Consider the following 12,677-nt stretch of genomic DNA (forward strand, 5'->3'; position numbering starts at 1 on the left):
AAAGGGAGCTTTTGTCGAACCGCGGGGTGCGTCATACGCAAGTCTCCAAAATTTCTCCGACCAAACTGCAGCAGCGCGACATTTGTCTTGTAGAGTCTCTCTCACTTAACATCCTCTGGCTGTAGGTATCGACCGGCAACTTTGCACCTTCACGCGTTACTCCGACGACATCTTCCAGCATCATGGCGACCTCTCCTGTCGCCGTTGTCTGCATCGGCATGGCCGGTAAGTAATGTGCGCTTTGTCCAACAGCGAAAGACTGACCTCTTTGCAGGTTCGGGCAAAACCACATTCATGCAGAGAATCAACAACTATCTGCACGTTAACAAGAAGAAGCCATACGTCCTCAATCTTGACCCTGCCGTCCTCAATGTCCCTTTCCAGGCGAATATCGACATCCGCGACAGTATCAACTACAAGGAAGTCATGAAGCAATACAATCTCGGTCCGAACGGCGGCATCCTGACCTCGTTGAATCTGTTTGCGACAAAGATCGACCAGATCATTGGACTGCTAGAGAAGCGTGCAAACCCCCCGTCTGACAGCTCGGTGGTGCCTCCCAAGCACTTTTTGGTCGATACGCCTGGACAGATTGAGGTGTTTGTCTGGTCTGCTTCGGGCAGTATCCTTTTAGAATCACTCGCCTCCTCATTTCCCACGGTTATCGCCTACATTATCGACACGCCACGGACTACGTCAACGTCGACATTCATGTCCAATATGCTCTATGCCTGCTCGATCCTCTACAAGACAAAACTTCCCATGATTTTAGTGTTCAACAAGACGGACGTTCAAGACGCCGAGTTTGCAAGAGAATGGATGACCGACTTCGAGAAGTTCCAAGAGGCGCTTCGCGAGGAGGAAAGCAAAGGTGCGTTTGGAGGTGAAGGATTCGGCGGCAGCGGCTATATGGGCAGTCTGCTCAACAGCATGAGTCTGGTGCTGGAAGAATTCTATTCTCATCTCAGCATGGTCGCTGTGTCGAGCATGACTGGCGAGGGTGTGGATGATTTCTTCGAGGCCGTCGAAGAGAAACGGAAAGAGTTCGAACGGGATTACAAACCGGAACTGGAGAAGAGGAGAAAAGAACGGGAGAACGAGGCTGCCAGCAAACGCGAACAGGATCTGACAAGAGTGATGAAGGATATGAGCATGGACGGCACACCGAGCGCTTCCGGGAGACCATCTGCCAAGGATGACTCCGAAAGCGATCGTGACGACGATGAAGATGTCGATCCAGACGACTACCCGGACGCAGAGAGGGATGATGACGACGAGAAAAGCCTGAAACAAAGATACCAGAATGCTTTGCGCGAGCAAGGGATTGAGGTTGGCGATGATGATCCGGCTTTGAGTGAGATGCTGGCACAGACTCGCCGGGCAGGATGACCACAGAGCGAAAGCCGACTGAGATAGTTACACCAGCATGAGATACCCAGCGATTGAGTTATGGAATTGATTTCTCGGAGCCATAAATTTGCAGTGCATACTCGTAAAGTAATTTTTGTTCCAAAGTGATGGAAGTCCTGCCTGGGTGCTTCCATGGTCAAGCCCAAGGAAGATCACCAATCCCTATGTCGAAGTTATTGGAGGGAAATCGGGCCAGAGAAAAGCGGCGAGAAGGCTGACCTAAGAAAATGGCGGGTTCAAGTTCAGCCTCGTCGACTTGCCGTGAGCCTGCCAGTGGTGGATGCCAAGCACGTGACACCACCACCTTGGAAGCAGTGCCAAGATTCGCGCACATTTTCGACACTCTTGAAAATCCGCACTCCGCAGGACGACGACCTTCAAGTTCGAGCATCCCCCAGTCCGAGTCCAGCACGCCCAACAACACCGCTGCTCAAGATGAAGTACATCTTTTCGCAAGAGCAGCTGGTCATCCCAGAGGATGTCAAAATCCACATCCGCTCGCGCATCGTGACCGTCGAGGGTCCCCGAGGTACGAAACTGCAGCTCCGTTCAATGCCCACCCACAACTCGCACGATGGAGGTTGTTGAGAAGAAAAGAAAAGAAGACAGTCAATTAACATGGGTATTCTCTTTTCAGGCAAACTCACCAAGGACCTCTCGCACATCGCCGTCACCTTCACCGTCACGAAGAACAAGAAGGGCCAGCAAATCGTCCAGATCGAAATCCACCACGGCTCGAGAAAGAACGTCGCTACCCTGCGAACCGTCAAGTCGCTCGTCGAGAACTTGGTCATCGGCGTGACCAAGGGCTACAAGTACAAGATGCGATACGTCTACGCCCATTTCCCCATCAACGTCAACATTGAGAAGAACGACGAGGGCCGATTCCACTTGGAGATCAGGTAAGACAAGCTTGACAAAACACAAGGCGGACGCACACGTTACAGTCGATGATACGCCCTGCTACGCTTTGCAATGATGGTGGAACATTCACTAATTGTATGTTTTTTTTGGTGTAGAAACTTCTTGGGCGAGAAGATCGTGCGAAACGTCACTATGCTCGACGGCGTCACCGTCGAGGCCTCCAAAGGTGTCAAGGACCAGATCGAAATCACCGGCAACAGCCTGGAAAACGTGTCACAGTCGGCCGCCGACCTCCAGCAAATCTGCAGAGTGCGAAACAAGGATATCCGAAAATTCTTGGACGGTCTGTACGTGAGCGAGCGGGGCAACATCCTTGAGGAATAAATGCGGGCGAAGGTGGCTGTGGCTGCGGTTGCAGCGTGATATGATGCAAAGGTGCTGAACTGCATGGATTGGGGCGTGGTCACTCGCGAGATACTTGCTTCATCCGGCTTGAGGTACGACAGGAGACGACTCTTGTCATGTTAAGACCCGGAAAATGGGTTAGATGAAGAAAAGAACCGCTTTCAAAGTTCTTCTGTTCGATCGGCTGGCAAACGCATTCCCAATTCTGTTCTGTTCCTTCACATTTCCAGGTCTGTTCTTATCGTGGAGACCTTGGCCTCATCAGGGATATGTCATGTTCACCCACATTCCCAGATTGCAATGCTCCGCTGATATTCGGTCTCTGCGCCTTGATATGCATGCCAACACCAAAGGACAGCTTCGTCCTGGACACCGTGATATTGCACCTTCTTGTGATATTCCTTTTCATGCGTCTGACAACTCGATGCACGGGTTTCGCTTGTATTCCTCAATCCACACTTCACACTGTTTTGCCTTGAGCGACCTACCTGCTGACATGGTTGGCTTTTCCATACCAGAGAACTTCAATATACCTTCCTTAATGTGCTGGCAACTGAGACGAGTCCATGTCATGCTCCCTCCTTCTGGGCCCATCCGGCCTGTGCAGAACTCTTTCTTTGCCTCAGATAATGGTAGGACTCCCTATACCGCGGCCGGTGCAGCAAATGCTGACGATGAAAATCACTCCCATGAAAATGCTCGCGAACAGGTTACCTTCTGCCTGAAGAGCAACCCATAAATGGTGATGCAGGCAACGGTTGTTTTCATCGAGAATGGTTCCCTTCTCTACTTGAGAGATGGTAAAGGGTTTCTTAGTACTACTAGTACTAAGCCGAACTAGAGAGCTCGCTATCACTCACCACGTGGCATTATCTTGTCGCGCCCTACTAACTACCTATGGCTGGAAGTCCATAGTAGGCTCCTTAGGCTCTCAGGCTATCGCCAGCCACTAAATACAGCTCCCTCCCTCCGCCAACGCCCGGCCGCCTTAGCCCACATGTGCGCCCGGCCCGCCAAAGAACGCAGCCTAGGGAGCCTCGACTGGCGTGGTTGTCGCCTATGCAGTTCGAAGTGGCAGTATCTGCAGTGCCAGTGTGCCAATACCATCTCATGCATGCGGGTGTGCGGGCGGTTTCTCAGCTGCCAGTGCAGTGCGTCAACGAACCCCGACGCTCTCGTTGCGTCTAACATTTGCCCATCTCGTGAACGGAATCCTCTCACATATCCTACTAGTAGTCTGTCTACTCTATACGCTCCGGACCTATTAGTATTGGTCGCAGTCTTCAGTCCTTAGTATCCTCATCCTCTATTCCTAGCTGCATTCTCATCCTTGGGACTTACGTGAGAGAGGCAGCCGGCAAATCGCTCCTTTTGTTTACCATCCTAGGACCGACCCGCCTAGTTACCCGACTCGCTGCGCCAGAGCATATCTACCTCCAACTGCCCGCCGCATCCGGCACAAAACAAAGCGCAGCCGCAGCCGCAGCACTTCCGATACAGACAACAACCACTCCGAGTCGCAATGCCTCTCTGCGGCAGCAACAAAGTCGTCCAGCGCAAGCTGGTGCTCCTCGGAGATGGCGCCTGCGGGAAAACCAGTCTATTGAACGTCTTTACACGAGGGTTCTTTCCGGTGCGTTCAGTTTGGGCCCTGCGATCTGATTGTCTGTCGCATACACATCCGAACAATTCTGCGGCAGTGTACGGTCTGTAGCATGTTCTAACCTTGCGACAACTACAGACAGTGTACGAACCCACAGTTTTTGAGAACTATGTCCACGATATCTTCGTCGACGGAATCCATATGGAATTGTCGCTGTGGGACACGGCGGGACAAGAGGAATTCGACAGACTGCGGTCATTGTCCTACGACGACACCCAGGCCATCATGTTATGTTTCAGCGTACGTTTGCCCTTTTGTCCCCGGAAGTGCGTCGCTGGGAACCAGCAAAGAAAACGGGCTGACCAGAGCGGCTTTGTGCAGGTTGACAATCGAGGTTCCTTGGAGAACGTCGGCACGAAATGGATCGCCGAGATCAATGAACATTGTCCCGGCGTCAAGATCGTGCTGTGCGCGCTGAAGTGTGATTTACGAGAGGAACAAGAGAAAGAGGACGACGAGCCGGCGGCGCCTCCCAGGATCATGATACAATACAACGAGGGGTTGGAAGTTGCCAGACAAATTGGTGCTCTACGATATCTTGGTACAGCCTACAGCCCTGCATCCGCACTTCATTGTGTCATGGACAAGATACTGACTGGCTTCGCAGAATGTTCGGCTATGCGGAATCGTGGCGTCAATGAAGCTTTCACAGAAGCCGCCAGAGTCGCCCTCCAAGTCAAACCGGCCAAATCCAAAGAAGACTCGAAATGTACGGTCATGTGAAAAAAGCACAGCGAACAACCGACACCGTCAAGTCAGCCACCATCCTAGACCTGAGTCTGGATATTGACCGAACTTGGTACCTCGGCTTTCTCTTGCAAATGCCCTTATGTAAATGCCCTCGCTTTGCATACTTTGTTGCCACGTTTTTCCGATCCAAGCAAGTGTTTTTGGGTTTAGCGGTTTGGATTTGGTGGTTAAAGCCTCGCTCTGGAAAAATTCGAGGCATGATGATATGGAGTTGCGGTTGGCCAAGATAGAGCCCAGTTGGAAACACCTTTATCAAACGTCTTCTTCATTGGAGCCATATGGCCGTGACAGAAAAGCCCGCATCGAGTCTCTCGCTCACAACGTAGCGTTGAGTGAGCGGTCCATCCTTCTCGTTCCTTGTCAAAGCCGCCAGGTGTAGGACGAAATTAGTCAATAATCCCATTCACCAGAGGTTGACCATTGCTTCGACCTCTTTCACCATCTGCAACAGTGGATGGTGAATCTTCGTCGACCAAGATCCAATCCTTAACCCCTCCCTTCCAATCCGCTATCCGTCCTTCGCGGACCGGTACCAGCACGACCCGCACATCGTCGCCTGCAATGTAAGAACTACTGTTTTCTTCGAGATTCGGTGGTTCTCCGAACAGCCCGGCCTCTTGTCTGACTTGGTCTCCGAACGTGTTGTTGGCTAGATGTGCTTCTTTGCACCATTTCTCCTCCTCACTTCCCTGCTCCAGAAACCTGGCTTCGCCCGCGATGGTGGTAGATATGGAACTCAGCGCCGAAGTATTGAGGTTCATCAGCAGGCTGGCCAGACTTGATCGCGTAGGCGCTCCAGGCGGGCTTCCCGATCGAGCACCGGAAACGGAAGTTGCAGTGGGCGGCCGATGTGAAACCCAGTCATGGACCAAAAGGGAGACCTTGGGGTTGTGCAGCAGATTCCGCGCCTTGATTGATTGAGCATTGGTGGTCATGATGATAACAGGGCCATGTTCTTTATAGGAGGGGAGAAAGGTGTAGTTCATCAGCGAGACGTGCGGCGTCGGTTGAGAGCTTTCGGTGGCCGATATGGTCGCCAGATGGAGGAATCGAGAGTTCTGGAGGCATTGTGTTACTTCCGGAGGCAGGGTTGATGAGGCAATCCGATGGGTTGTGGTTGCGGATGGTTCGTAATTGAGAGGCGGATTGTGAGCTTCAGACATGGCTGTTCAAAGCGGAAGATCGAGCAGGCGGAGAGGAGGGCTCTCTGATGTATTGTGATCAAGTGTTTCAGGTCTTCTGGCAGATGTCAGGATGTTCAAGATTCCCACATGTGTTGGAGAGTTAGGTCAACGGTGAGGGTCAATTGATCGACTCAGTTGGTGGACAACCTTCATCCGTGGCAATGCAGGGTGAAGAAAATGGGACATACTAGTAGCAGCTAACCAGCCCCGCAAGCCACCATTTCTCTCCCACACTGTTCTAGGTGTCAGTGGGCTGATTAGCACCTAGTGTGTAGAGGCTAGTACATGGGACACTGGGGTGTCGCCTGCGTCACTTGCACCCACTGACGTCTACTCTGTATAGATGTTGTGCACGTCTTTCCCTCTGGCCCCCTGCCCTGTACAACACTGCAAATCACTCCCAATCACATCCATACAACCCCGACTTTGAGTAAGACTCCCGACCAGGCTTACCGACTGGCACTGGCACTGGCACTGGCACCTGGTTCAAGCCGCAGAGTACTCCCGCAACCTCGACCACTGGGGGCATTACCCGGTATAACATCCACTTGCCGTATACCTCAGAAGTCTCATGGTCTCACGGACCCCGACAGACAAACAACAGTAGAAGGTCGAGACGGTGGTCTCATCCACAACTTCCTTCATTTAACCGACTCTTCGAACGACCATCCTCTCCTCCGCCTCCTTCGCTCTTGATACTCCCTTTTGGCAGCCATGCTTTCTCGAAGACTACCCCTCTCCTCCCCTCAGACTTCTACCCTCGTCCGCGCCTTTACAACCTCTGCGCTCTGCAGAGAGCCCATTCGTGTGCCTGGCCTGGGCGACATCACCCCCGAAGGGATAGATGCCTTCAATGCCAAACAAAAGGACTTCCGGGATGGACTTGAAGCGGCCAAGAAGAGAAAGGATCAAGCTGATAGTCAGTTCCTCGCTACCTCTACATATTCCACATCCCCCAGTGCAGCCGCCTCTGGCGTGTTTCGATCCTTGGGCCTAGGCTCACTCTCTACCGCTCCTTATGCAGAAGAAGCCAGACAGGCGGAAACAGATACCTCGACCAAACGAGGGGGAAAGCTGTCCAGCTTCATCTACGGTACTCCTGAGGGCCAACAACTAGACCAAGAGATGGAGAGGTCGTTCTCGCAGGTGTTGGCTAGGGGTAAATACGTCCACTCGATCGTCTTTCACGACGTCAAGCCCGACAAGGTTGATGAATATGTCGATCTCGTGGGAAGTTGGTATCCTAGGATGGCAAACATGCCTGAAAACAAGGTCCATCTGGTGGGCAGTTGGCGGACTGAGGTTGGGGATTGCGACACCTTCGGTAGGCGCTGCTCGCTGGGAGAGAGCTGTTGCACTGACACACTCAACCTATAGTACACATCTGGGAGTATCAGCGCTACACCGGCTATCACGCCTCATTGCACAGCATTTCCCATCACCCAGAGTTTCCCGAGTTTGACAAGAAACTCAAGTCACTCATCTACACAAAGAAGGTATCACTGATGCAGGAATTCTCATTCTGGCCCACCACACCACCACGGAAACTCGGAGGTCTATTCGAGCTACGATCATACACGCTGCACCCTGGCAATCTTCTGGAATGGGAGACCCACTGGAGGAAAGGACTAAAAGCGCGACGCGAAGTGATGGAAGGTGTGGGAGCCTGGTTCGTGCAGATTGGAGATCTGAACACTGTGCATCATCTGTGGCAGTTTGCCGATTTGGAGGAACGAAAGCTGAGACGAGAACAATCCTGGGGAGTTGAAGGATGGGGCGATACTGTCCACAAGACTGTGCCGCTCATCCAAACCATGAAGAGCAAGATTCTCATTCCTATGCCCTGGAGTCCAGTGGGCTGAGAGCGTGTTGCCATGGGGAAGTTGCTCTTCCATGACTCCGACGTGGACGGGACTTGCTGATGGATTCGAGGCAGCGTGTCGCTCAAAGCGTCTTTCGACCAAGGATTGCGGCTAGCTTTAGCGTAATACCCTACATTGCCGGTTTGATAGACAAATGAATCTATCCTAGGCAAAATGATGGGCTTGTCTTGTTCTCCACATTGGTATGCCCTGGAGCGTGAGTGGCACGAACGATATGATAAGCAAATATATGTCTATCCATCTAAACAATCGGAAGCCAGGAGACAGCTGAGGCACGATACAGATTGCACCTCTGAATCTCTTCATCTCCAAAGGCACAATAGTTGCGCCGAAATATGAGGGAAATGATTGGAGGACGTGGATGCCATTGCCACTCCTCGTGTTCCACCGTAAACCTGGAACTTTTTTATTTGCATGCCTGGCAGTGTCTGTTTCAGTCCACAGAGTCTGCCGACAACAATCCAGCACCAACAGAATGATTCCTCGTGCAAGGCCATCGAGCCTGTGCCACGGTCATCGCCAGGATGTTCAAATCCTCCTGGAAAGGGGGTTTTGCGGCCCTGCCGTCAGTTTGAAGAGCCGACCTGCATCCCTTCGATGGCGGCATGCATACCGGCCCCGGCAGCATGCCAGACGGTACACGCGGACGCCTTCAGTATTCCAGGAGCGCTCCACCTCATCATACGAGAAGACGGATATCTCGCACGAAGCAGAACGACCGCTGGATGCAGATATACTGCAGGACCAATTAGACGCCTTACGAGAGCTGGAACATGCCCTGGGTCGACCTATCGAGCAAGCCATTGAAGAAGATCGAGCCCTAAGCGAGAGTATAAGTCGCCTGAGTGTCGAAGGAAACCTTGATCTGCAAGACATCCCGGAAGTCCTTGCTCAGCAGGTGACAAATTCGGTGGCAAGCCTGCGGGAGTCTGGAGCGACCCTAGAAGAGGTGGCTCGTATGGCGAGACAAATCCATGGTGACAGGCTTCCTGAATCTGTGCTCGAGGAAGAGGAATTCAAAATCTACAGAAGACTCTACGGCGATCCCATCTCCGGCGTGGAAGAAGATGTCCTAGAACAAGTGGATCTCGATGGGCCGGTACCGAATCAGCTGTTCGATCAAGAAGGAGAGCTTGTTGAATACGACCTGAACAGCGGTCGCTCAAGCATAGACGATACTGATGGACAGGAGGAAGTTGAAGTCGACACGCATGAGCCGATACAGGGGAAGTTTGATTCGACGTCTGATGAGACGGCCAGTCTGCTTGCTTCTCCCACACACAGAGCAATGGAGGTCGCTCGACTACTGGACGGCGAAGTGGCGGAAGACTTTGATGAAGTCGCGGAAGAAGAAGAAGAAGAAGAAACAGAGCCCAGATTTCACCCCTTCACCAAGCTTGCAAAATTCGCAACCAACCCGAAAACTGTTTTCTTGTCGCAGGAAGACTTTGTGGTTCCAGTAGCCAACATTCTGAAAGGGTTCTCCAACAAGCACTTGAAAGACACTTGTGAGAAAACCTTCGGAGGGCCTGGCCTTCCAGATTCTCCTCTGACGCCGAGGTCTGGCCGGGCAAGGGCACAACTTCCGATCCCGCTCGACGCCAGCCAACATAGCATGGGTGAGATGGAAGCAAATGCCTTCCTCACCACGATTATGCCGCCTACATACGCCGCCATCATGTCTGTTCTGGTAGAAACTCGAAAACGTCTGGGATCGACGTGGTTGAACAACATGTTTGCCAAAGAAGGAGGGCCTCGCATCCTCGATGCTGGCGCAGGAGGAGCAGGCATTCTTGCCTGGCGAGAGATTGTCAAGGCTCATTGGGATTCCATGCATTCATCCGATCGTGACCCGCCCCCTGTTCCAGAGTCAAAATCCGTCGTCCTGACAGGCTCGGATACCCTGAGACATCGAGCGGCCGCGCTGTTGGACAACACGACATTCGTGCCACGACTTCCAGATTACGTACACACACGTGATACCCCTACACTGGAGGACGACCGTCCAGCCCAGCAACGCAAACAGTTTGATGTGATCATTGCTTCGCATTCCTTGTTCGGCCTGCGGGAAGACTGGATGCGAAAACAGCATGTCCAGAACCTCTGGTCCATGCTGAGCGACAAGGGAGGCGTGTTGATACTGATCGAGAAAGGCGTGCCTCGCGGATTCGAAGCGGTCGCCGGTGCTCGCGAGCTTCTTCTGGAAAAATACATCGCCGTACCGGAAGGGCACACGACCGGATACAGCGCAGGTCATGAAAGTGACGACGTTCTGACGCGGGAGACTGGCATGATCGTGGCGCCGTGCACCAATCACGAGAAATGTCCCATGTATCATATGTCGGGTCTGTCAGAAGGTCGGAAAGACTTTTGCAGTTTCCAACAACGATATACGCGACCCACCTACCTTCAACGAATCCTGGGCGCCAAAGATCGAAACCACGACGATGTGGATTTTTCCTACTTGTCCGTCATGAAAGGAGACGATCTGCGCCAACGACAGCTCAACTCTTGGAAAGGACTTGAGGATGGCCTCTCGGCACCTTTTCACCCAGATCCCCAACTTCTAGGCGAGGACTACAGTACGTGGATGAAGCTCTGTCAGTCAGGCTTCGATGAAGTCGACCCTACCATGACCCTCGAAGACTCTGCCTCGGCGTTTGCCGACGGCAAGGCCCGTCAGAGCCTTCCCGCACCCTGGAACCTCCCCCGGCTGGTCTTCACGCCCATGAAGCGTCGCGGCCATGTGATCATGGACGTCTGCACTCCTGCCGGCAAGATCGAGCGATGGACGGTGCCCAAGTCCTTCAGCAAACAAGCGTACCACGACGCGCGCAAGTCGCAGTGGGGTGATCTGTGGGCGTTGGGTGCGAAGACTCGTATTCCACGCACCCTCCGAATGGGCGGCCCTCACACCAAGGAGGCCAAGCGCGCCCGCGGCCGCAAGGAACGACTGCAGAACCAAGCGGCAGATCTGATGGAGCAGATGGAACAAGAAAAGCTGGCGGAACTCGACGAGGAGGCGGAGTTCGAACAGGCGCTGGACATGGAAGATCTTGATGGTGAAGAAGGACCGAGATCGTCTCCAAGAAAGCAGAAGCAGAAGTCTAAAGCTGCCAAAGCGCAGATCGACCCGTCGTCCAAGGTCAAGGAGACCGGGCATTCCACATCGCCCGCATCTTCCGGTGTCGAGTCCTTTTCATTTACGTTCGACGAGTTTGACGAGGACAAGATCAATCCCCTCCCGCCGTCCAAAGCGGCCAAGAACACTATGAAAGCAGCAGCTACAGCGAGTGCTAGTATTCCGAAAGCGTCAACGTCGCAGACGAAGAAGTCAAACCCATCCAGATCTGCTGCTGCGGCTGGCGTCGAGCCCGGCCAATACCGATACGACGACCTCGACACCAACATGCGCGAATGGGAAGCCGAACTCGCCGATCCCCTGGGATCCATGGGCTTCCGTGCTTCTTCCAAATCCGGTGATAAGAAAGGCAAAAGAAAGGCCAGACGCGCTTCAACTGTCAGACGAGGTCGGTCGGGGCTTTGAGGCAGGCCAATTGACCAGACCAACGGTTTCAAGCTGCTGCCAATGAATGAATGCCCCCGATGGTTGACTTGGATGGATTAGATGCCTCGGCCTCGGCCGCAGCTGGGAGCTCAGGGTGTCATATGTATAATACATATATAATTCAACTCTTTCTGGTGGAATGTATCATCATATATTTTACTCTACTGTACTGTACTTCTAGAGAGAAAAGGCAATGGGATCTCAGTCCGTGTGGTCGTGATTGTTTCTGCTGTCTGATATACTACGTAGTATCTGGGTGTTGTCCATATGGACGATATACGTACCTCCGAAGATCAAATACCTACCCTACTCTCTCCTACTCTCTCCTACTTTCCGGAATATATATACTGGTGTTCTAGTACTAGGCGGAAATACCTAGACCATCCGGGATATCTTAGGTCTAAGAGACAACGATTATACTTACTACCTACCAACCCTCCACCAAACCGTGTGATTGAAACTTGAAACTCGGAACTCGGAACTTGGGACTTGGTTGGAATCTGGAACTCGAAGATGAACGCCTCCTCCTTCCTAGCTTCGAAGACCATTCTTTTGACGGCGACGATTTGGCTTTCAAGTTTCCGAATGATAAAACCCCAAAGCCTGGACGGAATCCAAGCTTAGAAAAATAATTAGTGATAATAAGAACAACAAAAATAAAAATAACAAATTCTTCAAAAAGCTATATATATATATATATATCTCTCTCTCTCTCTTATCTATCATTGACCAGATATATCACATAATTCAGGCTTTCGCTCTTCAGGCATCTTAGATACGATAGGATATCTAGCTATATCCAGCTATATACCTTTCAACACATATATATATACATGCACACACGTACCACGGTCCACGGTCCACGGTCCAATATGTGAAAATCAACAAGCTCGTTGATGAACAAGATGAACACGGAAATCTCACGATTGAGCAGACCGGATTTTGGTCGG

General features: G+C 52.2%; 6 protein-coding genes across 6 annotated transcripts; 5 read left to right on the forward strand and 1 right to left on the reverse strand.

Annotated features, from left to right (window-relative positions):
- Window positions 1–182: 182 nt before the first annotated feature.
- Window positions 183–1,389, forward strand: A1O1_06489 (uncharacterized protein; the record flags this gene model as incomplete). Its single annotated transcript, XM_007727367.1, has 2 exons — window positions 183–225; window positions 275–1,389. The coding sequence occupies 2 exons, from the start codon at window positions 183–185 to the stop codon at window positions 1,387–1,389; spliced, it is 1,158 nt and encodes a 385-aa protein (XP_007725557.1).
- Window positions 1,390–1,845: 456 nt separating this feature from the next.
- A1O1_06490 (60S ribosomal protein L9-B) lies at window positions 1,846–2,658 on the forward strand (the record flags this gene model as incomplete). Its single annotated transcript, XM_007727368.1, has 3 exons — window positions 1,846–1,939; window positions 2,048–2,312; window positions 2,430–2,658. The coding sequence occupies 3 exons, from the start codon at window positions 1,846–1,848 to the stop codon at window positions 2,656–2,658; spliced, it is 588 nt and encodes a 195-aa protein (XP_007725558.1).
- A 1,543-nt stretch (window positions 2,659–4,201) lies between these two features.
- A1O1_06491 (GTP-binding protein RHO3) lies at window positions 4,202–5,065 on the forward strand (the record flags this gene model as incomplete). The annotated part of the gene is made up of 4 exons (XM_007727369.1): window positions 4,202–4,312; window positions 4,421–4,582; window positions 4,664–4,883; window positions 4,950–5,065. 4 exons carry the CDS (start codon window positions 4,202–4,204, stop codon window positions 5,063–5,065), a joined length of 609 nt encoding a protein of 202 aa, XP_007725559.1.
- Window positions 5,066–5,478: 413 nt separating this feature from the next.
- Window positions 5,479–6,255, reverse strand: A1O1_06492 (uncharacterized protein; the record flags this gene model as incomplete). Its single annotated transcript, XM_007727370.1, has 1 exon — window positions 5,479–6,255. The coding sequence occupies one exon, from the start codon at window positions 6,253–6,255 to the stop codon at window positions 5,479–5,481; it is 777 nt and encodes a 258-aa protein (XP_007725560.1).
- Window positions 6,256–6,990: 735 nt separating this feature from the next.
- Window positions 6,991–8,138, forward strand: A1O1_06493 (uncharacterized protein; the record flags this gene model as incomplete). Its single annotated transcript, XM_007727371.1, has 2 exons — window positions 6,991–7,600; window positions 7,654–8,138. The coding sequence occupies 2 exons, from the start codon at window positions 6,991–6,993 to the stop codon at window positions 8,136–8,138; spliced, it is 1,095 nt and encodes a 364-aa protein (XP_007725561.1).
- A 496-nt stretch (window positions 8,139–8,634) lies between these two features.
- Window positions 8,635–11,706, forward strand: A1O1_06494 (uncharacterized protein; the record flags this gene model as incomplete). Its single annotated transcript, XM_007727372.1, has 1 exon — window positions 8,635–11,706. The coding sequence occupies one exon, from the start codon at window positions 8,635–8,637 to the stop codon at window positions 11,704–11,706; it is 3,072 nt and encodes a 1,023-aa protein (XP_007725562.1).
- Window positions 11,707–12,677: the final 971 nt, after the last annotated feature.

Source organism: Capronia coronata (genome assembly GCF_000585585.1).
Source record: "Capronia coronata CBS 617.96 chromosome Unknown acBCG-supercont1.5, whole genome shotgun sequence".
NCBI lineage: Eukaryota > Fungi > Ascomycota > Eurotiomycetes > Chaetothyriales > Herpotrichiellaceae > Capronia > Capronia coronata.